Source organism: Haematobia irritans, chromosome 3, assembly GCF_050003625.1.
Source record: "Haematobia irritans isolate KBUSLIRL chromosome 3, ASM5000362v1, whole genome shotgun sequence".
NCBI classification, from domain to species: domain Eukaryota; kingdom Metazoa; phylum Arthropoda; class Insecta; order Diptera; family Muscidae; genus Haematobia; species Haematobia irritans.
This window is the reverse complement of record NC_134399.1, coordinates 77768683-77796147: the sequence shown is the minus strand read 5'-3', so window position 1 is coordinate 77796147 and position 27465 is coordinate 77768683. Positions and strand designations below refer to the sequence as shown.

The following is a 27465-nucleotide window of genomic DNA, read 5'->3' as shown; positions in this document are numbered from 1 at the left end:
CCGATATTGATAAAATTTGGTACAGTGTGTTTTTTAGGCGCAAGGACGAATGCTATTTAATTTGAAAGAAATCGGATCAAATTTATATACAGCTCCCATATAAATGTATCGCCAGACTTAGACAAATGGGGTCACGTATGCACTTTTTCACTAACCGATCTTCATTAAATTTGGCACAAAGTAATCATTTTCATCATCCTTTCCCCTTCATTGGCTCGTAATCATTACCAAAATCATTAGTGTAAGGACAAGATCTTTGAAATCGGGCGTGCTTTTTTTTCAGTGTACCTGTAAAAGTAAATTTTGTACCCACCTCGAATAAACACTTCTATATGGTATCTCCAAGCTTTAATGAACCTATTGTAAGACCTTATAAATATTTTCTCATTAGAACATAATTAAATTTCCCTGCACCGAATATTTTCTGCATTAATCTTAAATTACTCAAACACTCTTGTGGTTAGCCCACCTTGTATGGATCGGATACAAACAAATGGGCCAACTCATTAGCCATGAGGCAACTGCTGGTCTACATTGTTCCCAATATTGTTGAAAAGTCATAAACTCTAATTGCTTTACGATTTGAGCATACCCGCCCCAATCACCGCTAGCCATATTTCTTTCCAAATTCGTTTTCAATTTGAGATTTATTTACTTATGGATTTCCATAATGCATTCGAAAGGTTAAAGATACTTTGGTTTTTCCCCCTGCTGAAAGTAGGTTCGTCTAAATGTGTATGTGTGTGTGAGTGTCTAATTTTGTGTCTTAGGGCCACCATCAGCACCATTACCAAAACTGCTGCTTTTCAGAGCTCAAAGCTTAAAAGTGGTTCTTGCCAAAAGGCAGACGAATGATAAAATTGTGAGTCAAATGGACGGACCAATGAACAAATAGAGAGACAGACAAACCATCATTTAGACAATGGGTGTCAAAGTTAATTAACCTCAAATTTGTTTTATTTATGTTTTGTTTTTTTTTTCTTCTTCTTCTTCCCTGCCTGCCATTCTTGCAAAGAGTGGAATATCTACTAACAGAAAAAACACAACATTTGAGATATTTGTTTTAATTTTTTTCTTCTTGTTGATTTTTTACAGTTCTACTTTGTAAGTTCCTGGTTGGTTTATTTTTTATAAGGCGGGATAGGTGAAACAAAACAAGATAAATAAAATTTAAGGGAAATTAATTGATATTTAGTTTTTGCCACGAAAAATGCGCTTTACCACAATTCTCTATATTTTCTTTTCTTTTTTTAGAATGAACAAAAACAAATATTTTCCAAAAAAATTTGGCAAAAAATCTCGGTTTTAGATACGGGTACTTACCTACGATAAAAATAACATTTGATGCGATAAAACTGTTGTGGAGATAAATTTTTTAATATTTCGAATCGCGATACCGATACCATGTTTTATTTGCACGAAAATTCGATTTTTAACCATAACAATATATGATATTTAATTTTTTTTATTTATTTATTTGTCGTTACTTGGCAACGTCATACGCAGTATTGTTTGGCAATTACGCCTTATAACATACTTAAAACCAAGGCAGATTTAGTAACGTAGTTTTAGTATTACAGTGTTCCTACTTGTTAAACACTATGTTCAACAAGTGGGAAATATGAAATAGAGAAAATCTGGAAATATATCGATGTATGTTTCGAAATATGAGGAAATGTGTTATGGTTCGCAAGAATAATTGAAGTAATTCTTACCATCAATTATGAGGACAATTTATAGATTCCTTTCTGTCATAAATTTAAAGCAAATTGAAAATTGAAAAATTTTTTGAATCAAATAATAATATTTCGAATTTTTATTTTTATTTGTCACAATTGTGCAGTAAACATTGGCGTAGGTTAGGTTAGGTTATGTGGCATCCCGATGTAACAGGCTCACTTAGACTATTCAGTCCATTGTGATACCACAGTGGTGAACTTCTCTCTTATCACTGAGTGCTGCCCGATTCCATGTTAAGCTCAATGACAAGGGACCACCTTTTTATAGCCGAGTCCGAACGGCGTTCCACATTCCAGTGAAACCACTTAGCGAAGCTTTGAAACCCTCAGAAATGTCACCAGCATTACTGAGGTGGGATAATCCACCGCTGAAAATTTTTTTTGTGTTCGGTCGTAGCAGGAATCGAACGCACGACCTTGTGTATGCAAGGCGGGCATGCTAACCATTGCACCACCATTGGCGTAGCTAGCAACATTTTCGTAAGGGGTAAAAGCTACAATGTGTGCTCATTGTAAAGATACCTCAAAACGAAAAAAAAACAAGTAAGGAAAGTCCAAAGTCGAGCGGGGCCGACTATATTATACCCTGCACCACTTTGTAGATCTAAATTTTCGATACCATATCACATCCGTCAAATGTGTTGGGGGCTATATATAAAGGTTTGTCCCAAATACATACATTTAAATATCACTCGATTTGGACAGAATTTGATAGACTTTTACAAAATCTATAGACTCAAAATCTAAGTTGGCTAATGTACTAGGGTGGAACACAATTTTAGTAAAAAACAAGTAAGGAAAGTCTAAAGTCGGGCGGGGCCGACTATATTATACTCTTCACCACTTTGTATATATAAATTTTCGATACCACATCACATCCGTCAAATGTGTTGGGTGCTATATATAAAGGTTTGTCCCAAATACATACATTTAAATATCACTCGAACTGGACAGAATTTAACAGACCTCTACAAAATCTATAGACTCAATGTTAGTAAAAAATATGGGAAACATTTAAATCTTAAGCAATTTTAAGGAAACTTCGCAAAAGTTTATTTATGATTTATCGCTCGATATATATGTATTATATTAAGTTTAGGAAAATTAGAGTAATTTTTACAACTTTTCGACTAAGCAGTGGCGATTTTACAAGGAAAATGTTGGTTTTTTGACCATTTTTGTCGAAATCAGAAAAACAGATATATGGAAGCTATATCTAAATCTGAACCGATTTCAACCAAATTTCGCACGCATAGCTACAATGCTAATTCTACTCCCTGTGCAAAATTTCAACTAAATCGGAGCAAAAAATTGGCCTCTGTTGTCATATGAGTGTAAATCGGGCGAAAACTATATATGGGAGCTACATCTAAATCTGAACCGATTTCAATAAAATTTAGCACACTTGAATACACTACTAATTGTACTCCTAGTGCAAAATTTCAAGCTAATCGGGCCAAAACTCTGGCTTCTGGGGCCATATAAGTCCATATCGAGCGAAAAATATATATGGAAGCTATATCTAAATCTGAACCGATTTCAATCAAATTTGGCACACATGGCTATATTACAAATTGTACTCCCAGTGCAAAATTTCGAGCTAATCGGGCCAAAACTCTGGCTTCTGGGGCCATATAAGTCCATATCGAGCGAAAAATATATATGGAAGCTATATCTAAATCTGAACCGATTTCAATCAAATTTGGCACACATGACTATACTACCAATTGTACTACTTGTGCAAAAAGTCCATATCGGGCGAAAGATATATATGGGAGCTATATCTAAATCTGAATCGATTTCAACCAAATTTGGCACGCATAGTTACAATGCTAAATATACTCTCTGTGCAGAATTTCAACCAAATTGGGCCAAAACTCTGGCTTTAAGGACCATATTAGTCCATATCGGGCAAAAGATATATATGGGAGCTATATCTAAATCTGAACCGATTTCAATCAAATTTTGCACACTTGACTACACTACTAATTGTACTCCTAGTGCAAAATTTCAACCAAATTCGGCCAAAACTCTGGCTTCTGGGGCCATATAAGTCCATATCGGGCGAAAAATATATATGGAAGCTATATCTAAATCTGAAGCGATTTCAACCAAATTTTGCACACTTGACTATACGACTAAGTGTTATGTTTGTACAAGATTTCAAGCAAATCGGTATAAAACTCTGGCTGCTGGGTCCATATTAGTGCATATCGGGCGAAAGATATATATGGGAGCTATATCTAAATCTTAAACCGATTTATTCCAAAATCAATAGGGTTCTATTCTGACCCAAATTAGGAACATGTGCCAAATTTGAAGGCGATTGGACTTAAATTGCGACCTAGACTTTGATCGCAAAAATGTGTTCGCAGACAGACGGACGGACGGACGGACGGACGGACAGACGGACAGACGGACATGGTTATATCGACTCAGGGACCCACCCTGAGCATTATTGCCAAAGACACCATGTGCCTATCTCGTCTCCTTCTGGGTGTTACAAACATATGCACTAACTTATAATACCCTGTTCCACAGTGTGGCGCAGGGTATAAATATGGGAAACATTTAAATCTGAAGCAATTTTAAGGAAACTTCGCAAAAGTTTATTTATGATTTATCGCTCGATATATATGTATTAGAAGTTTAGGAAAATTAGAGCCAGTTTTAAAATTTTTCGACTAAGCAGTGGCGATTTAATAAGGGAAATGTTGGTATTTTGACAATTTTTGTCGAAATCAGAAAAACATATATATGGGAGCTATATCTAAATCTGAACCGATTTCAATCAAATTTGGCACACATGACTATATTACTAATTGTACTCCTAGTGCAAAATTTCAACCACATTGGGCCAAAACTCTGGCTTCTGGGGCCATATATAAGTCCATATCGGGCGAAAGATATATATGGGAGCTATATCTAAATCTGAACCGATTTCTTCTAATATCAATAGGGTTCTATTCTGACTCAAATTAGGAACGTGTGCCAAATTTGAAGGCGATTGGACTTAAATTGCGACCTAGACTTTGATCACAAAAATGTGTTCACAGACAGACGGACGGACGGACGGACGGACAGACGGACATGGTTATATCGACTCAGGCACCCACCCTGAACATTATTGCCAAAGACACCATGTGTCTATCTCTATCACCATGTGTCTATCTCGTCTCATATGCACTAACTTATAATACCCTGTTCCACAGTGTGGCGCAGGGTATAAAAACAAGAATATACGGCCGTAAGTTCGGCCAGGCCTAACCTTATGTACCCTCCGTAGAAACTTCTACGAAAGACTGTCATCCGCAGTCGAATTACTTGGGTTGTGGTATCTTAAAACTTCTTAACATCGTTTTCTAAATTGTGAGTTAGTCCATATGTGGTATATATTAGACAAAAAGGTATGTGTAGGTAAGTCTACAAATAATTAACAATCGATATTGACTTTTGCATATGGGTGTCGCTTTTATTGGATCTATATACAATTATGACTGATATGGACCAATTTTTGTGTGATTGGGGATCGATTTATCTGAGGGCTATATATAACTATAGATGGATATGAACCTGGTATGGTTGTTAACGGGCATATACTAGCACAATGTACCAAATTTCAACTGACTCGGATGCAATTTGCTCCTCCAAGAGGCTCCAAAACCAAATCTCGGGATCGGTTTATATGGGGGCTATATATGATTATGGACTGATATTGACCACTTTTGGCATGGTTGTTAAATATCATATACTACCACCACGTACCAAATTGCAAACAGATCGGATGAATTTTGCTTCACCAAAAGGCACCGGAGGTCAAATCTGGGGATCGGTTTATATGGGGGCTATATATAATTATGGTCTGATATGAACCAATTCCTCCATGGTTTTTGAATACCATATACTAACATCAAGTACCAAATGTCAATCGAATCGGATGAATTTTGCTCTTCCAAGGGGCTCCGTAGGTCAAATCTGGGGATCGGTTTATATGGGAGCTATATATAATTATGGACCGATTTCGACCAATTTTTGCATGTGTGTTTGAGGCCATATATTAACACCACGTACCAAATGTCAACTGAATCAGATGCATTTTGGTCTTCCAAGAGGCTCCGGAGGTCAAATCTGGTGATCGGTTTATATGGGGACTATATATAATTATGTACCGATGTGGACCAATTTTTGTATGGTTGTTAGTGACCTAACACCATGTACCAAATTTCAGCCGGATCGGATGAAATTTGCTTCTCTTAGAGGCTCCGCAAGCTAAATCGGTGGATCGGTTTATATGGGGGCTATATATAACTATTGACCGATGTGGACCAATTTTTGCATAGTTGTTAGAGACCATATACTAACACCATGTACCAAATTTCAGCCGCGCCGGATGAAATTTGCTTCTCTTAGAGGGTCTGCAAGCCAAATTAGGGGGTCCGTTTATATGGGGGCTATACGTCAAAGTGGACCGATATGGCCCATTTGCAATACCATCCGACCTACATCAATAACAACTACTTGTGCCAAGTTTCAAGTCGATAGCTTGTTTCGTTCGGAAGTTAGCGTGATTTCAACAGACGGACGGATTGACGGACGGACGGACATGCTCAGATCGACTCAGAATTTCACCACGACCCAGAATATATATACTTTATGGGGTCTTAATGCAATATTTCGATGTGTTACAAACGGAATGACAAAGTTAATATACCCCCATCCTATAGTGGAGGGTATAAAAAAACAACAAGTATATACGGCCGTAAGTTCGGCCAGGCCGAAGCTTATGTACCCTCCATCATGGATTGCGTAGAAACTTCTTCTAAACACTGCCACCCACAGTCGAATTACTTAAGTTGCGGTAACGCTTGCCGATGGCAATGTATCTTAAAACCTCCTAACACCATCTTCTAAATTTTATGTAAGTCCATACGTGGTATATATTAAATCAAACAAGTATATACGGCCGTAAGTTCGGCCAGGCCGAAGATTATGTACCCTCCATCATGGATTGCGTAGAAACTTCTTCTAAACACTGCCACCCACAGTCGAATTACTTAAGTTGCGGCAACGCTTGCCGATGGCAATGTATCTTAAAACCTCCTAACACCATCTTCTAAATTTTATGTAAGTCCATACGTGGTATATATTAAATCAAAAAAGATCGATCCAATACGTACATAATTCAGTTTGACAAAGTAGACATAAAATTTTGACAAAATTTTCTACAGAAATAAAAATTTAACAAAATTTTCCATAGAAATAAAATTTTCACAAAATTTTCTATAGAAATAAAAATGTTCACAAAATTTTCTATAGAAAGAAAATTTTGACAAAAATGCCTACAGAAATAAAATTTGAACAAAATTTTCTATAGAAATAAACTTTTGACAAAATTTTCTATAGAAATAAAATCTTGGTAGATTATTTTTGGGTCGAGTGGCAACCATGATTATGGACCGAATAAAATTTGAACAAAATTTTCTATAGAAATAAAATTTTGACAATGATGAAAATTTTATTATGAACTGAACAAAATTTTAACAAAATTGTCTCTAGAAATAAAATTTTGACAAAATTTTCTATAGAAATAAAATTTGTACAAAATTTTCTATAGAAATAAAATTTTGGTAGATTATTTTTGGCTCTAGTGGCAACCATTATTATGAACCGATATGGACCAATTTTTGTGTGATTGGACCAATTTTGGTATGGTTGTTAGCGACCATATGTGTTCCTAATTTGAACCGGATCGGATGAATTTTGCTCCTCCAAGAGGCTCCGGAGGTCAAATCTGGAGAACGTTTTATATGGGGGCTATATATAGTTATGGACCGATATGGACCAATTTTTGCACGGTTGCTAGAGACCATATACCAATACCATGTACCAAATTTCAGCCGGATCGGATGAAATTTGCTTCTCTTAGAGGCTCCGCAACCCAAATCTGGGGATCGGATTATATGTGCGCTATATATAATTATGGACCGATGTGGACCAATTTTTGCACGGTTGCTAGAGACCATATACCAATACCATGTACCAAATTTCAGCCGGATCGGATGCAATTTGCTTCTCTTTGAGGCTTCGCAAGCCAAATCTGGGGATCGGTTTATATGGGGGCTATATATAATTATGGACCGATGTGGACCAATTTTTGCATGATTGTTAGAGACCATATACCAAAACCATGTACCAAATTTCAGCCGGATCGGATGAAATATGCTTCTCTTAGAGGCTCCACAAGCCAAATCTGAGGATCGGTTTATATGGGGGCTATATATAATTATGGACCGATGTGGACTAATTTGTGCATGGTTGTAAGATACCATATACCAACATCATGTACCAAATTTCAGCCGGATCGGATGAAATTTGCTTCTCTTTGAGGCTCCGCAAGCCAACTCTGGGTATCGGTTTATATGGGGGCTATATATAATTATGGACCGATGTCGACCAATTTTTGCATGATTGTTAGAGACCATATACCAACACCATGTACCAAATTTCAGCCGGATCGGATGAAATATGCTTCTCTTAGAGGCTCCACAAGCCAAATCTGGGGATCGGTTTATATGGGGGCTATATATAATTAAGGACCGATATGGAGCAGTTTTTGCATGGTTGTTAGAGACCATATACCAAAACCATGTACCAAATTTCAGCCGGATCGGATGAAATATGCTTCTCTTAGAGGCTCCACAAGCCAAATCTGGAGATCGGTTTATATGGGGGCTATATATAATTATGGACCGATGTGGACTAATTTGTGCATGGTTGTAAGATACCATATACCAACATCATGTACCAAATTTCAGCCGGATCGGATGAAATTTGCTTCTCTTTGAGGCTCCGCAAGCCAAATCTGGGGATCGGTTTATATGGGGGCTATATATAATTATGGACCGATGTCGACCAATTTTAGCATGATTGTTAGAGACCATATACCAAAACCATGTACCAAATTTCAGCCGGATCGGATGAAATATGCTTCTCTTAGAGGCTCCACAAGCCAAATCTGGGGATCGGTTTATATGGGGGCTATATATAATTATGGACCGATGTGGACTAATTTGTGCATGGTTGTAAGATACCATATACCAACATCATGTACCAAATTTCAGCCGGATCGGATGAAATTTGCTTCTCTTTGAGGCTCCGCAAGCCAAATCTGGAGATCGGTTTATATGGGGGCTATATATATTTATGGACCGATGTCGACCAATTTTTGCATAATTGTTAGAGATCATATACCAACACCATGTACCAAATTTCAGCCGGATCGGATGAAATATGCTTCTCTTAGAGGCTCCACAAGCCAAATCTGGAGATCGGTTTATATGGGGGCTATATATATTTATGGACCGATGTCGACCAATTTTTGCATAATTGTTAGAGATCATATACCAACACCATGTACCAAATTTCAGCCGGATCGGATGAAATATGCTTCTCTTAGAGGCTCCACAAGCCAAATCTGGAGATCGGTTTATATGGGGGCTATATATAATTATGGACCGATGTGGACTAATTTGTGCATAGTTGTAAGATACCATATACCAACATCATGTACCAAATTTCAGCCGGATCGGATGAAATTTGCTTCTCTTTGAGGCTCCGCAAGCCAAATCTGGGGATCGGTTTATATGGGGGCTATATATAATTATGGACCGATGTCGATCAATTTTTGCATGATTGTTAGAGATCATATACCAACACCCTGTACCAAATTTCAGCCGGATCGGATGAAATATGCTTCTCTTAGAGGCTCCACAAGCCAAATCTGGGGATCGGTTTATATGGGGGCTATATATAATTAAGGACCGATATGGACCAATTTTGCATGGTTGTTAGAGACCATATACCAACACCAAGTACCAAATTTCAGCCGGATCGGATGAAATATGCTTCTGTTAGATGCTCCACACGCCAAATCTGAGGGTCCCTTTATATGGGGGCTATACGTAAAAGTGGACCGATATGGCCCATTTTCAATACCATCCGACCTACATCGATAACAACTACTTGTGCCAAGTTTCAAGTCGATAGCTTGTTTCGTTCGGAAGTTAGCGTGATTTCAACAGACGGACGGACGGACGGACGGACGGACATGCTTAGATCGACTCAGAATTTCACCACGACCCAGAATATATATACTTTATGAGGTCTAAGAGCAATATTTCGATGTGTTACAAACGGAATGACAAAGTTAATATACCCCCATCCTATGATGGAGGGTATAAAAAGATCGATCCAATACGTACATAATTCAGTTTGACAAAGTAGACATAAAATTTTGACAAAATTTTCTACAGAAATAAAAATTTAACAAAATTTTCCATAGAAATAAAATTTTCACAAAATTTTCTATAGAAATAAAAATGTTCACAAAATTTTCTATAGAAAGAAAATTTTGACAAAAATGCCTACAGAAATAAAATTTGAACAAAATTTTCTATAGAAATAAACTTTTGACAAAATTTTCTATAGAAATAAAATCTTGGTAGATTATTTTTGGGTCGAGTGGCAACCATGATTATGGACCGAATAAAATTTGAACAAAATTTTCTATAGAAATAAAATTTTGACAATGATGAAAATTTTATTATGAACTGAACAAAATTTTAACAAAATTGTCTCTAGAAATAAAATTTTGACAAAATTTTCTATAGAAATAAAATTTGTACAAAATTTTCTATAGAAATAAAATTTTGGTAGATTATTTTTGGCTCTAGTGGCAACCATTATTATGAACCGATATGGACCAATTTTTGTGTGATTGGACCAATTTTGGTATGGTTGTTAGCGACCATATACTAACACCACGTTCCTAATTTGAACCGGATCGGATGAATTTTGCTCCTCCAAGAGGCTCCGGAGGTCAAATCTGGAGAACGTTTTATATGGGGGCTATATATAATTATGGACCGATATGGACCAATTTTTGCACGGTTGCTAGAGACCATATACCAATACCATGTACCAAATTTCAGCCGGATCGGATGCAATTTGCTTCTCTTTGAGGCTTCGCAAGCCAAATCTGGGGATCGGTTTATATGGGGGCTATATATAATTATGGACCGATGTGGACCAATTTTTGCATGATTGTTAGAGACCATATACCAAAACCATGTACCAAATTTCAGCCGGATCGGAGGAAATATGCTTCTCTTAGAGGCTCCACAAGCCAAATCTGGGGATCGGTTTATATGGGGGCTATATATAATTATGGACCGATGTGGACTAATTTGTGCATGGTTGTAAGATACCATATACCAACATCATGTACCAAATTTCAGCCGGATCGGATGAAATTTGCTTCTCTTTGAGGCTCCGCAAGCCAAATCTGGGGATCGGTTTATATGGGGGCTATATATAATTATGGACCGATGTCGACCAATTTTTGCATGATTGTTAGAGACCATATACCAACACCATGTACCAAATTTCAGCCGGATCGGATGAAATATGCTTCTCTTAGAGGCTCCACAAGCCAAATCTGGGGATCGGTTTATATGGGGGCTATATATAATTAAGGACCGATATGGACCAATTTTTGCATGGTTGTTAGAGACCATATACCAACACCAAGTACCAAATTTCAGCCGGATCGGATGAAATATGCTTCTGTTAGAGGCTCCACACGCCAAATCTGAGGGTCCCTTTATATGGGGGCTATACGTAAAAGTGGACCGATATGGCCCATTTTCAATACCATCCGACCTACATCGATAACAACTACTTGTGCCAAGTTTCAAGTCGATAGCTTGTTTCGTTCGGAAGTTAGCGTGATTTCAACAGACGGACGGACGGACGGACGTACGGACGGACGGACGGACGGACATGCTTAGATCGACTCAGAATTTCACCACGACCCAGAATATATATACTTTATGGGGTCTTAGAGCAATATTTCGATGTGTTACAAACGGAATGACAAAGTTAATATACCCCCATCCTATGATGGAGGGTATAAAAACGGATTACGTACGTATATAATTTAGTTCTTGACCGGTAAATATAGAGAAGTCTACAAATAATTACGAAACTATAAACTGATATGGACCAATTCTTGCATGAATTTTAGAGACGATGGACGTAAACCACGTACCAAATTTCAACCGGATCGGATGAATTTTGTTCCTCCAAGAGGCTCCGGGGTTCAAACCTTGGGATCGGTCTATATGGGGGCTATATATAATTATGGGGCGATATGGATAAATTTGTGCCGGGTTGTTAGAGACCATATAGTTACACTGCGTACCAAATTTCAAACGGATCAGATGAATTTTGCTCCTCCAAGAGGCTCCGGAGGTCAAATCTGGGGATCGGCTATATATAATTATGTACCGATATGGACCAATTCTTGCATGAATTTTAGAGACGATGGACTTACACAACGTACCAATTTTCAATGGGATCGGATGAATTTTGCTCCTCCAAGAGGCTTCGGAGATCAAATCTGGGGATGTATTTATATGGGGGCTATATGTAAAATTTGTCCGATATGGCCCATTTGCAATTCATCCGACCTACATCAATAAGAATCACTTCGTTCGGAATTTCACCACTACCCAGAATATACATACTTTATGGGGTCTTAGAGCAATATTTCGATGTGATACACAGAAAAAAATTTCATCAAAAATTTTCCAATTAAAATTTTAATTGAGTTTTAAAAAATATTCAATTAAAAATTTAATTGATTTAACAAATTTTTTAATTGATACAAAAATCAATCACAAAAATTAATAGTATTAATTAATTTTTTAATTGGATCAATTAATTTTTTAATTGACCTCCAATTAATTTTTTAATTGATACTATCATTTCTGTGATTGAAGACATTTCAATTAAAAAATTAATTGGATCAATTAATTTCGTGATTGAATCAGAAAAAAATTTTTTTGTGTGTACAAACGGAATGACAAATTTAATATATCCCCCATCCTATGGTGGAGGGTATACACAGTATTTTGGGTGTAATTTCGTCATTTGTAATTTGTCAATAATGCTTGTTTTCTGATTAGCCCTTGCCTCTATCTTGTATGGGCTATAAATCTTAGGGAGTGTGATATGACCAATGCCCTCCATCGCCTATAGCATTGCTCAAATCTGAACATATGAAGAGGTGTAGGCGGAAAAATGTTCAGCTAATTGTTTAAATTGTCTATAATCAAATAAAAAAGTTCACTTTAGTGTGTAGCAAAACACATCAAAAATAATTTATAATAAGCCCTAGATGAGCCAAGCAACAACCAGCCACACATATTGCCCGGTGGCCCCAGAGGTCAGCTCCAAAGAGCCGAAATCTCAAAATAATCGCCACCATCCACAAAAAAGTCAGGGGCGGAAGGAACCTAACAGAAAAAAACCACACAGTCTTGTGGTTTCCTCTTTTATTCAAAATATTTTTATGGGTTTGCCAGCACCACAGTGATGTTTGCTTGGTACTTTTCAATGCTCGTAAATATAGTGACCAGATGTTGTTCACGCGCTGTTTTCTTTCTTTTTCCACAATAGCACTTTAAGTTTTTTAATGGGCCACAATTATTTGAATTCATGGCGATGTGTTCTGTGTCTTGAGCATTTGTCTCCGACAAAAGTAAATGGGATGACCGTCAGTCTAAAATGAATGTCATTTGTTTGGTTTATATTTGATCTTTCGAGGACGCAACATTACAATGATGATGCGAATGCAATCAAATTTTGTGACCTACTTTAACAAAAGAATGAGAACAAAAACTGTAATACCTCTACAATATTTAATTCGATTTAAAGGCTATAGGAATTAGGTCATATGAATAACTAACTTAAGATCCATTGAATCCACTGTTATAACATACCTATGAAATTTGAGGAATTTGAATTAATCTCTGATGAGACAACCATATTGTTTTCGATTCCGGGGGCAAGCAAATAAGGTGCCATTACGAACCATACTGGAATGAGCAAGAGGACGAATCAGCATTATATGATGGGGTACAACAGAACCTGTGCCAAATATACATAAATGCGAAACGAAGATAGGGAAATGCATCAACAAAACAAACTATAAATAAAACAAGGTAAGTTCGGCCGATCCGAATCTTAAATACCCACCACCATGAATCAAATATAATAGTTTACTTTGAAAACTATTCGCGTAGAGGGTTACTTTATAATATAGAGAATTTCAGGAGGGTTGATGACAGATATTCTCCCAAGCAGATAAGTTCAACCAGTACGTTTCCCGAAGATAAATTTAAAGATTCTACCTATGAAGACTAGATGAGATTCTGGATTTATAAGAAACAATTTTGTTTGAGTTTTAGAGAAATCATAAATATATCGTATAATTGATAAAAGAAAGCCTTGATTTGAATCCTTAATTTTGTAAATTTTTACCTCCATTATTTAAATGATTACGAGAAGTAAAATCTGGAACTTCTACTTTGCGCCCGCTATACCCTCAAGATGTGAAATCGGTCAATATCGATGCTTTACCAAATGGATTTTTGAGGGTCTAAGATACCAGTTTATTTACATTTTTATACCCTCCACCATAGGATGGGGGTATATAAAATTTGTCATTCCGTTTGTAACACATCGAAATATTGCTCTAAGACCCCATAAAGTATATATCTTCTGGGTCGTGGTCAAATTCTGAGTCGATCTGAGCACGTCCGTCCGCCCGTCCGTCCGTCTGTTGAAATCACGCTAACTTCCGAACGAAACAAGCTATCGACTTGAAACTTGGCACAAGTAGTTGTTATTAATGTAGGTCGGACGGTATTGCAAATGGGCCATATCGGTCCACTTTTACGTATAGCCCCCATATAAACGAACCCCCAAATTTGGCTTGTGATTGCTCTAAGAGAAGAAAATTTCATCCGATCCGGTTGAAATTTGGTATATGGTGTTATTATATGGTCTCTAACAACCATGCAAAATTTGTCCATACCGGTCCACTTTTACGTATAGCCCCCATATAAACGGACACCCAAATTTTGCTTGGGGAGCCTCTAAGAGAAGCATGGTACATGGTATTAGTATATGGTTTCTGACAACCATGCAAAAATTGGTCCATATCGGTCCACTTTTACGTATAGCCCCCATATAAACGGACCCCCAAATTTGTCTTGCGATTGCTCTAAAAGAAACAAATTTCATCCGATCAGGCTGAAATTTGGTACATGGTGTTATTATATGGTCTCTAACAACCATGCAAAAATTGGTCCATATCGGTCCACTTTTACGTATAGCCCCCATATAAACGGACACCCAAATTTGGCTTGGGGAGCCTCTAAGAGAAGCATGGTACATGGTGTTAGTATATGGTCTCTAACAACCATGCAAAAATTGGTCCATATAAGTCCATTTTTACGTATAGCCCCCATATAAACGGACCCCCAAATTTAGGCTTGCGATTGCTCTAATAGAAGTAAATTTAATCCGATCCGGCTGAAATTTGGTACATATTGTTAGTATATGGTCTCTAACAACCATGCAAAAATTGGTCCATATCGGTCCACTTTTACGTATAGCCCCCATATAAACGGACCCCCAAATTTGGCTTGCGATTGCTCTAAGAGAAGAAAGTTTCATCCGATCCGGCTGAAATTTTGTACATGGTGTTAGCATATGGTCTCTAAAAACCATGCAAAAATTTGTCCATATCGGTCCATAATTATATATAACCCCCATATAAACCGATCCCCAGATTTGAACTCCGGAGCCTCTTAGAGGAGCAAAATTCATCCGATTCGGTTGAAATTTGGTACGTGGTGTTAGTATACGGTCTCTAATAACCATGCAAAAATTAGTCCATATCGGTCCATAATTATATATAGCCCCAATATAAACCGATTCCCAGATTTGGTTTGCGGATCCTCTAAGAGAAGCAAATTTCATCCGATCCCGCTGAAATTTGGTACATGATATTAGTATATAGTCTTTAAGAACCATTCAAAAATTGGTCCATATCAGTCCATAATTATATATAGCCCCTATATAAACCGATCCCCAGATTTGAACTCCGGAGCCACTTGGACGAGCAAAATTCATCCGATCCGGTTGAAATTTGCAACGTGGTCTTAATATATAGCCGCTAATAATCATGCCAAAATTGGTCCATATCGGTCTATAGTTATATATAGCCGATCCCCAATCACACAAAAATTGGTCCATATCGGTTCATAATCATGCTTGCCATTCGAGCAAAAATAATCTAGCAAAATTTGTCGAAATTTTATTCCTATAGAAAATTTTGTCAAATTTTATTTCTATAGAAAACTTTGGAAACATTTTATTTCTGTAGAAAATTTTAATTCTATAGAGAATGTTGTCAAAATTTTAAATCTTTTGAAAATTTAGTAAAAATTTTATTTCTATAGAAAATTTTGTCAAAATGTTATTTCTATAGAAAATTTTGTTAAAATCGTATTTCTATAGAAAATTTTGTCCAAACTTTACAAAATTTTATTTTGTCAAAATTTTATTTCTATAGAAAATTTTGTCAAACATAATTATATACGTATTTAATCGGCCATTTTAAGTTTAATATATACCACGTATGGACTACGTGGTATATATTACGGTATTAGGAAGTTTTAAGATACCTTGTCATCGGCAAAAGTTACCGCAACCCAATTAAATCGATTGTGGATGACAGTCTTTAGTAGAAGTTTCTACGCAATCCATGGTGGAGGGTACATAAGCTTCGGCCTGGCCGAACTTACGGCCGTTTATACTTGTTTTTATTCGGCTGACATATTTGTGGTCCTAAAATACCCGTAGGTTTCCAATTTCAGGCGAAGTGGATAAAAACTACAGATTCTAGCAGCCCAAGAAATTCGAAAGTTAGGTCTATATGGAGGCTATACCAAAACAAGGACCAATACCCACTATTTTCGACACAATTCTTAATGGTCCTCAAATACCTCTAGAATTCCGATTTCAGACAAATTCGGTAAAAACTACGAATTCTAGAAGCCCAAGAAGTAAAATCGGGAGATCAATCTATATGGGGGATATACCACAACATAAACCGACACGGACAATTTTCGACACACCTCGTTATGGTCCAAAAATACCCCCAGATTTCCAATTTCAGGCAAATCGGATTGTAAATACAGTTTCTAGACGCCCAAGAAGTAAAATCGACAGATCGGTCTATATGTGGACTATACCAAAAAATTGACCGATAGGCAGCATTTTCGGCACACCTTTTTACGGTCATAAAATATATCTAGATTTCAAATTTCAGGCCATTCGGATAGTAAATACAGTTTCTCGACGCCCAAGAAGTAAAATCAGGAGATCGGTCTATATGGGTGCTATACCAAAACATGGACCGGTACCCCCCATTTTCGACACACCAATTAGTGGTCTTAAAATACCTCTAGACTTTCAATTTCAGGTAAATTTGATAGAAAATACACTTTCTAGACGCCCAAGAATCTAAATCGGGAAATCGGTCCATATGAGTGCTATACCAAAACATGGAGCGATAGGTACCATTTTCGGTACACTTTTTGATGGTCCTAAACTACCTCAAGATTTCCAATTTCAGGCAAATTCGATGGTTTTTATAAGCCCAAGACCCCAAATCGGGAGGTCGGTTTATATGGAGACTATATCAAAATTTGGACCGATATAGCTCATCTTCGAACATTTCATTAAAACTCAGCCAACGAAAAATTTTCATTGATATAACGTAACATTTTCATTAATACAATGAAAATATTCGTTAATAGTACGAAGCGTTACGTAAATTAATAGAAAATTCGTTATAATAACGAAATATTGCGTTGTATTAACGAATTTGTTTCGTTGGCTGACTTTTAACGACACATTCCGTTAATATAACGAAACTTTTTCTATTAGTGTACCTGTACAAAAAACGAATATGCTCCAAATTTCAGGATAATAGCGCAATTATTGAAGGCTGTAGCATGATTACAACAGACAGACAGATGGACGAACATGCATATATCGTCTTAGAATTTCTCCGTGATCAAATTGGAAGTCGATATTTCGATGTGTTACAAACGGAATGACAAACTTATTATACCCCTCATCACCATTCTATGGTGGTGGGTATAATTATGCTGATATCTTTATCCGTTCAAGTTGCAGAATTATTAAAAAATAAAAAAAAATAAAACAAAACAAAACCATTTGGAACCACTGTGCGCCGTGTCGAAACTGTGTGTCAGTATCGGTTTTGGGACAGGGAACATGCAGTTTTTTGGACAAGAGACAATTTTCTTTAGATTCCAATTATTCGGGAATTAAACCTTTATAACGTTTGAACTAATTGTGATATGATATTTTTAATAGGCTTTGCGAGGAAAATTGTTTTAAGAAATATTGCTGAATATACCATTCCCAAAATTCATATAAAAAATCTTCAAAATCTGCATATTTCTCAGTTCTTTACCGATAGGATTTGAAACCATTTACAGTTACACCCTCAAAAAAAATCGCTTCTGTAACATATACCCCAAACACATTTTGCTTCAAGCATATATATTTTCAGGATTGCTGCAAATAAAATATTGTTTGTATTGTTCAAACATATTATGTTTCACCTTAGGGCATACACTTTTCTTTGTGTGGATATATTTTTAAGGCGCCAATTGGTTTCTTCCATTATTTTACTTGCACCATACTCTCTATGTTAGGTCTCTCTTTCTAAACACATATATGTTTATAGGCTATTTCCAAATTAATATATGTTTGCATGTAAGCATATTATATTTACAAACATTTTATGTCCCAAACACAATATGTTCCAACATATTAACATATTTGTCCCAAACATGTTATGCTAGTTTATGAACATTATATGCTTGCACTTAAAACGATTGTGTTAAAAAATTTGAGTTCCAAACATATAATTTTCACACCCAAACATATGAAAAATAGTCTTTTTCGTCCGTGTAGTTACTGAGTCGTGAGTCATACTGATAGCAACGCCGTGAGTATGTGTGATTAACAAACCTAATGTCGTGCGTGAGCGTGAGTCACCAAAATATTTTTTTTGTGAGTGTGCGCGAGTAACGAATTTCGGAAAACTACGCTCACGAAAATAATCCCACGCACGGACGTAAAACGCTTACGAGTTGAATTCATTTAAAATTTTAGTGACACATGGGGTGTTAAGAGTTTAATAACGCTCTCGATTTTAATCATGCTCAGAAACGTCGCTAAGGTAAATTACTCATAAAATTATTCGTGAGTCATGAAATTTTTCGTGAGTCACGGTATTTTCTTTTCGCGAGTGTGCGTGAGACCTACCAAACAATATTGTGCGTGAGTGTGCGTGAGTAAGATTTTTCCGTCGTGAATGTGCGTGAGCCTGAGTAAAATATTACTCACGTGCACATCTCTAGTGCATACAAAGAAAATTTCATTAAAATTGAGCCAACGAACATTTATCATTGACGCAGCGAAACATTTTCATTAAGACAACGAAAATATTTGTTAATACTACAAAACGTTTCGTTGATTAACAAATTATTCGTTATAATAAAGAACAATTTCTTTATATCAATGCATTTGTTTCATTGGCTCAATTTTAATGTCACATTTCGTTAATAAAGGGTGGTTAAATTAAAGGGCCGATGTTTAATGTGAACCACACCTAAACGCCAAGATTTTTTCCGAATTTTATTTGACATTTATCTATTTCAGACTTACCCAATTTGAACCATGGAGAGATACACAATCCAACAACGTGTTAAATGGTTCCAAGAAATGGCAACAGTGGATGATCAATTTTCGAAGAAAATCATCTTCAGTGATGAGGCACATTTGGGCGAATGTGAATCCAAAAGTGATTGTCGAAAAATCAATGCACCCACAAAGAGTGACTGTTTGGTGCGGTTTATGGGCTTGCGGCATCATCGGGCCGTATTTTTGCCAAAATGAGGCCGGTCAGGCAGTTACTGTGATTGGTGTTCGCTATCGTGAGATGGTAACGAAATTTTTATGGCCCGAATTGGAAGATATGGATGTGGACGATTTGTGGTTTCAGCAGGACGGTGCCATTGTCACACAGCTAACGAATCAATGGCCCTTTTGCGCAACAAATTCAATGGCCGTGTTATCTCACGTAATGGCGATGTCAATTGCCCGCCAAGATCATGTGATTTGACACCGAACGAAACTTTTTCTACCATTGTGGGCACATGAGGCTTTTTGGAAAAGAGAACGGTTTAGCAATCGATGTTTTGACAAATGAGATTTTTTTAAAACAATTTATTTATTTTCTTTGGAAAATTGCAGATGCATCGATTCAGATTTGGATATAGCTCCCATTTACATCTATCGCCCAATTTTCCAATATTGGGCCATAATAGTCTTATTCCTTAGCCGATATTATTCAAAGTTAGTACAAGGTAAACTTCTGGGGTATCAACCAGCAAAATATCAATCAAATCCGTTCAGATTTAGATATAGCTACCTTCAATATGTATCGACCAATTTTCGCAAATTTGGCCATCCAGTTCAGATTTATATAATAGGTTGGCTGACAAGTCCCCGGTCTGACACATAGATGGCGTCGCTTCAAATGATTCGTGTCAAATTTTGACTTCTGTAAGTCAATTAGTTTGTGAGATAGAGCGTCTTTTGTGAAGCAACTTTTGTTATTTTGAAAAAATGGAAAAAAAAGATTTTCGTGTTTTGATAAAATACTGTTTTCTCAAGGGAAAAAATACGGTGGAAGCAAAAACTTGGCTTGATATTGAGCTTCCGGACTCTGCTCCAGGGAAATCAACAATAACTGATTGGTTACCGACGAAAACATCAAAAAAATCCACAAAATGATTTTGAATGACCGTAAAATGAAGTTGATCGAGATAGCAGAGGCCTTAAAAGGAACGTTTTGGTCATATCGTTCATCAATATTTGGATAGGCGGAAGCTCTGTGCAAAATGGGTGCCGCGCGAGCTCACATTTGTCCAAAAACAACAACGTGTTGATGATTCTGAGCGGTGTTTGCAGCTGTTAACTCGTAATACACCCGAGTTTTTCCGTCGATATGTGACAATGGATGAAACATGGCTCCATCACACTCCTGAGTCCAATCGACAGTCGGCTGAGTGGACAACGACCGGTGAACGGTCTCCGAAGCGTATAAAGACTCAACAGTCCGCTGGCAGAGTAATGGCCTCTGTTTTTTGGGATGCGTATGGAATAATTTTTATCGATTATCTTGAGAAGGGAAAAACCATCAACAGTGACTATTATATGGCGTTATTGGAGCGTTTGAAATCGCGGCAAAACGGCCCCATATGAAGAAGAAAAAAGTGTTGTTCCACCAAGATAACGCACCGTGCCACAAGTCATTGAGAATGATGGCAAACATTCATGAATTGGGCTTCGAATTGCTTCCCCTCCCACCGTATTCTCCAGATCTGGCCCCCAGCGACTTTTTCTTGTTCTCAGACCTCAAAAGGATGCTCGCAGGGAAAAATTTGGCTGCAATGAAGAGGTGATGCCTATTTTGAGGCAAAACCGAAGGAGTACTACCAAAATGGTATCAAAAAATTAGAAGATCGTTATAATCGTTGTATCGCTCTTGAAGGGAACTATGTTGAATAATAAAAACGAATTTTGACAAAAAGATGTGTGTTTTCTTTGTTAGACCGGGGACTTATCAGCGAACCTGTTATAGCTCCCATATATATGTACTGACCACAACAATCTTATTTATTAACCAATGTTACTAAAAGTTCAAATTTACATCTATTAGCCGATTTTATTCACACTTACATAAAGCTCTTACATAAATGTATTATCAAATTTTCACAAATTTGTCTGCATTAGCCACACTAATTGAGCGATTTCCAACTTTTATACCCTGCGCAATATTGCTCAATGGCCAAAATACCCATATATTCCTTGTAATCACCATTGCTAAGTTGAGAACTTGTTAAAATGGCTCAAATTTTCTAATTAGAAACAATGATATTCGCAGATTTCTTTTCTGGGGAACAAAATGTTAGACCAAAAAAGTTTTCTTTTGGTGTAAAAACAAATATGAGCTACCAATGACATTTTTTGCACTCATTTTCATAAATTCAGTCTTATTTGCTTTTAATAAAAATCCTAATAATTCCGTTCCGGTGCAAAGTATTTTTCTTTGGGTGAACTATGGGCTCCACAAATAGCGCTGGCCTCATTAGAAGGGCTTCTGCCCCGTCACCATACCGCTTTCTCTTGTAAAACAAAAGCTTTAAAAATCCCAATTTTAATGTGTCTCGATTTTATTGTCATGCCATTCTGGCGGAATAACTGAAGTTTATAAATTGATGGCCCTTAATCAATTGTTGATTTACGTGTAAATTAATCGTATTAAAATGCTGAACTCAGATGCCACTTTTTTTTTTGCATGATTTTCTTCTATCCGATGTCCATTATAAAATATTTTAATATACTCACATGACAACCTGGACAATTGAAAATCGTAGAGAAGCCATTTCCACCTAACCCCGCCGAACGAGAAATAAAAATTGTTGTCACATAAAACACAGTAAAAACAGAATTACCCACTCTACCTTTACCTTCCGCATTCAATTTCCTTAATGAAAATTCAAGGAATTTTTTGCGAGAATTTCTTGGAACCACAGAACAAAAAAAAAATACTAAAGCTTTGGTAACGTTACATTTGGTAGTGACCAGAGATTGAAGGCGGTCGGTCAACCAGTGCTACGAGTACGATCCATGATGCAAAACCTCCATCTCTCAAAAAAACAACAAACGAACGTTTTAAGAGGAGGATAAAATGGAACTTTTCTCCATTTGCCATGAATGCGTAACATAATATTAAACGTTATTTTCGGGTAATAAAAAAAGGAAGTCAAAATTGACGAACCCAACAGAAAAAAAGCAAAAAGAACATAAAACTTTAGTTACAGTTTCCTGGAAATTCTCTCCTTCCCCCCACCAAGTGCCGCCATCTATGCATTCATGTATCCGTCCAACCCTCGGTTATCTGCAGACCATGGCTTTAATGTCATCTATAGCCACGAGAGTTTTGTTTGACAAAGCATTGACCAGAAGAAATAAAAATCGTCTGCAATTCTAATCATGACATTTAGAAGGAGGAACAAACCAGGACCCTTGCCAACGCAAAAAAAAAACGTAGCAAAAATAGAAGGCAAAAGCCCGACAGATGAAAACCATAAAAGGCTATAATAGCCATGAGGTGTGTTACTGGGGTGACAGTGAATTTCGCTTAAAACTCCTCTTTGATGTTGGGGATTTCCTTAGAAGTAAAGCTCTTCCCTGTCAGCTTGTATCATGCCAAATATTGTCGCATTTTCTATTTTTTGACAGAGGAAAAAATAAATGAAAAGAGAGGGAGAGAGAGAGAGAACAAGCTGTTAAACTTTTGCGAAGGCGTTGACAAGTTTTTTTCAAAAGCGTAGAAAAGTGATGACTCCACTGTCCACCAAGTGAAGTGGATATTTCAAGATTTGTGGTGCCATCGTAAAATTTTTATTTTGTACCAAGGGAAGTAAATGATGCCCTTGCCTTTTATATTTTCCTGTAGGATTTCTATACATACATATATTATTTTTTTGCCCAATAGAACTTTGGAAATTCTCAAAATAGTTATTTCTATTTATGGGTAACTATTTTCAGTTCATATTCTATTTGCAGCTTGTCATGGATTTGCTTAACATTATAGGGTTTTCGCCATAGGATGGTTGGTATAATCAGTATTCCATTGCATTTGCTTGTCGGTCGGCGTCTGAGGGGAGGTAAACTTACAAGATTTCCTACAAAGGTCCTCTATGTATAATGGTCCACATTTTAATTTTCTGCGTTCTTGGGCACACATTTAGACCACGGAAAATGCTGTAGCCGCCCTAGCTAAAAATTAACAAGTATATACGGCCGTAAGTTCGGCCAGGCCGAAGCTTATGTACCCTCCATCATGGATTGCGTAGAAACTTCTTCTAAACACTGCCACCCACAATCGAGTTACGTAAGTTGTGGTAACGCTTGCCGATGCCAAGGTATCTTCAAACTCCTAACACCATCTTCTAAATTGTATGTAAGTCCATACGAGGTATATATTAAATCAAAAAAGATCGATCCAATACGTATATAATTCAGTTTGACAAAGTAGACATAAAATTTTGACAAAATTTTCTACATAAATAAAATTTTAACAAAATTTTCTAAAGAAATAAAATTTAACAAAATTTTCTATAGAAAGAAAATTTTGACAAAAATGTCTACAGAAATAAAGTTTTAACAAAATTTTCTATAGAAATAAACTTTTGAAAAAATTTTCTATAGAAATAAAATCTTGGTAGATTTTTTTTGGGTCGAGTGGCAACCATGATTATGAACCGAATAAAATTTGAACAAAATTTTCTATAGAAATAAAATTTTGAGAATGATGAAAATTTTATTATGAACCGAATAAAATTTTAACAAAATTTTCTATAGAAATAAAATTTTGACAAAATTTTCTATAGAAATAAAATTTTGGTAGATTATTTTTAGCTCTAGTGGCAACCATGATTATGAACCGATATGGACCAATTTGGTATGGTTGTTAGCGACCATATACTAACACCACGTTCCTAATTTGAACCGGATCGGATGAATTTTGCTCCTCCAAGAGGCTCCGGAGGTCAAATCTGGAGAATGTTTTATATGGGGGCTATATATAATTATGGACCGATATGGACCAATTCTGGCACGGTTGTTAAAGATCATATACTAACACCATGTTCCAAATTACAACCGGATTGGATGAAATTTGCTTCTCTTGCAGACTTCGCAAGCCAAATCTGGGGATCGGTTTATATAATTATGAACTGATGTGGACCAATTTTTGCATGGGTGTTATACCAATATCATGTACCAAATTTCAGGCGGATCGGATGAAATTTGCTTCTCTTTGAGGCTCCGCAACCAAAATCTGGGGATCGGTTTATATGGGCACTATATATAATTATGGACCGATGTGTTTCAATTTTTGCTCGGTTGTTAGAGACCATATACCAATACCATGTACCAAACTTCAGCCGGATCGGACGCAATTTGCTCCTCTTTGAGGCTTCGCAAGCCAAATCTGGGGATCGGTTTATATGGGGTCTATATATATTTATGGACCGATGTGGACCAATTTTTGCATGGTTGTTAGAGACCATATACCAACATCATGTACCAAATTTCAGCCGGATCGGATGAAATTTGCTTCTCTTTGAGGCTCCGCAAGCCAAATCTGGGGATCGGTTTATATGGGGGCTATATATAATTAAAGACCGATATGGACCAATTTTTGCATGGTTGTTAGAGACCATATACCAACATAATGTACCAAATTTCAGCCGGATCGGATGAAATATGCTTCTCTTAGAGGCTCCACAAGCCAAATCTGGGGATCGGTTTATATGGGGTCTATATATATTTATGGACCGATGTGGACCAATTTTTGCATGGTTGTTAGAGACCATATACCAACATCATGTACCAAATTTCAGCCGGATCGGATGAAATTTGCTTCTCTTTGAGGCTCCGCAAGCCAAATCTGGGGATCGGTTTATATGGGGGCTATATATAATTAAAGACCGATATGGACCAATTTTTGCATGGTTGTTAGAGACCATATACCAACACCATGTACCAAATTTCAGCCGGATCGGATGAAATATGCTTCTCTTAGAGGCTCCACAAGCCAAATCTGGGGATCGGTTTATATGGGGCCTATATATAATTATGGACCGATGTCAACCAATTTTGGCATGATTGTTAGAGACCATACACCAACAACATGTACCAAATTTCAGCCGGATCGGATGAAATATGCTTCTGTTAGAGGCTCCACAAGCCAAATCTGAGGGTCCCTTTATATGGGGGCTATACGTAAAAGTGGACCGATATGGCCCATTTTCAATACCATCCGACCTACATCGATAACAACTACTTGTGCCAAGTTTCAAGTCGTTCGGAAGTTAGCGTGATTTCAACAGACGGACGGACGGACGGACGGACGGACGGTGGTTCCTTGGGAACCACCTGCACGTTGTTGGCGGCGTACCACTCCATGGCCTTTTTACCGTAATGGCAAGATGCCAAATCCGGCCAAAACAGTACGGAACAACCGTGTTTCTTCAGGAAAGGCAGCAGACGTTTATTCAAACACTCTTTCACGTAAATTTCTTGGTTGACAGTCCCGCAAGCTATGAAAATGCTGCTTTTCAAGCCACAGGTACAGATGGCTTGCCAAACCAGATATTTCTTTGCGAACTTTGACAGTTTTATGTGCTTGAAAATATCTGCTACCTTTCCCCTTCCTTTTGCCGTATAAAACTCCTGTCCCGGAAGCTGCTTGTAGTCGGCTTTGACGTAGATTTCGTCGTCCATTACCACGCAGTCAAACTTCGTCAGCATCGTCGTGAACAGCCTCCGGGATCGCGCTTTGGCCGTCGTATTTTGTTTATCATCGCGATTTGGAGTCACTACCTTCTTGTAAGTCGATAGTCCGGCTCGTTTTTTGGCTCGATGCACGGTTGTAGACGATACACCCAGCTTATTTGCGGCATCTCGGAGAGAGAGGTTAGGGTTTCGCTTGAAACTGCCGGCAACTCTCTTTGCCGTCTCAGCGGCTTCCGGTTTTCGATTTACCCCCGATCCAGAGTTCCTGGCTGTCGACAAACGTTCCCCAAACACTTTAATTACATTTGTAATGGTTGATTTGGCAACTTTTAGCGATTTTGCCATCTTTGCGTGCGAGTAGCTCGGATTTTCGCGATGCGCGAGCAAAATTTTGATACGCTGCTCTTCTTGATTGGACGGCATTTTGACAACTGAAGAGTGAATTCTAAAATCAAAATAAGAGTAACATTCTACACACACACACCTTCAAAATGAGGGGTGTTCAGGTTTTTTAAATGCAAAATTGAAAGAAATACGTCAAGTTTATATTGACCAAATTTTGACCGTGTCTCCCTTTAGTCTGAAATTATTAATGTTTATACCCTAAACCACATAGTGGTCAGGGTATAATAAGTTTGATCGGCCAAAAAATGTGCCTACCAGAAATATTGATTTTAGACCCCATAAAATATATACCGATCGACTCAGAATCACCTCCTGAGTCGATCTAGCGCTTGGTGTCCGTCCGTCCGTCCGTCTGTCCATGTATTTGTTGTTCACAGGATTCCGGTCGCAATTATTAACCGATTTTGATGAAATTTGGTACAGGGAGTTTTTTGGGCACAAGGACGAAAGCTATTGAATTTGGAAGAAATCGGATCAAATTTAGATATAGCTCCCATATATATGTATCGCCCGATTTCGACAAATGGGGTCGCGTTGCGTGTTTTTTCAAACGGATCGTCACCAAATTTGGCAAAAGGTAATGTTTTCCATCGCCCTTCAAGTCTGCAAAATTTCATCCAAATCGGTTCAGATTTAGATATAGCTCTCATATATATGTATCGCCCGATTTTCCCAAATTTGGCCACAAAACCTTTATTTATCAACCGATCTTACTCAAAGTTGGCTAAATATAATCTTCTATAGCACTAACTTTATGTGCAAAAAGTCATCGAAATCGGTTCTGATTTAGCTATAGCTCCCATATATATGTACCGCCCGATTTTTCTAAATTTGCCAATAAAATTCTTATTTATAGACCGATCTTACCCAAATTTGGCTAAATGTAGTCTTCTATAGCACTAACTATATGTGCAAAAAATCGTCGAAATCG

The 27465-nt window shown here is 37.2% G+C and overlaps 1 protein-coding gene across 1 annotated transcript in view; it reads left to right on the top strand.

The window, feature by feature from the left end:
- Positions 1 to 657: 657 nt before the first annotated feature.
- The window catches only part of LOC142231002 (uncharacterized), a 38294-nt gene continuing 11486 nt past the window's right edge, over positions 658 to 27465 (top strand). Inside the window, exons 1-2 of the mRNA XM_075301620.1 lie at positions 658 to 721; positions 771 to 862. Of these exons, the coding sequence (XP_075157735.1) occupies positions 658 to 721; positions 771 to 862 (156 nt within the window). The remainder of the gene's footprint in view (positions 722 to 770; positions 863 to 27465) is intronic.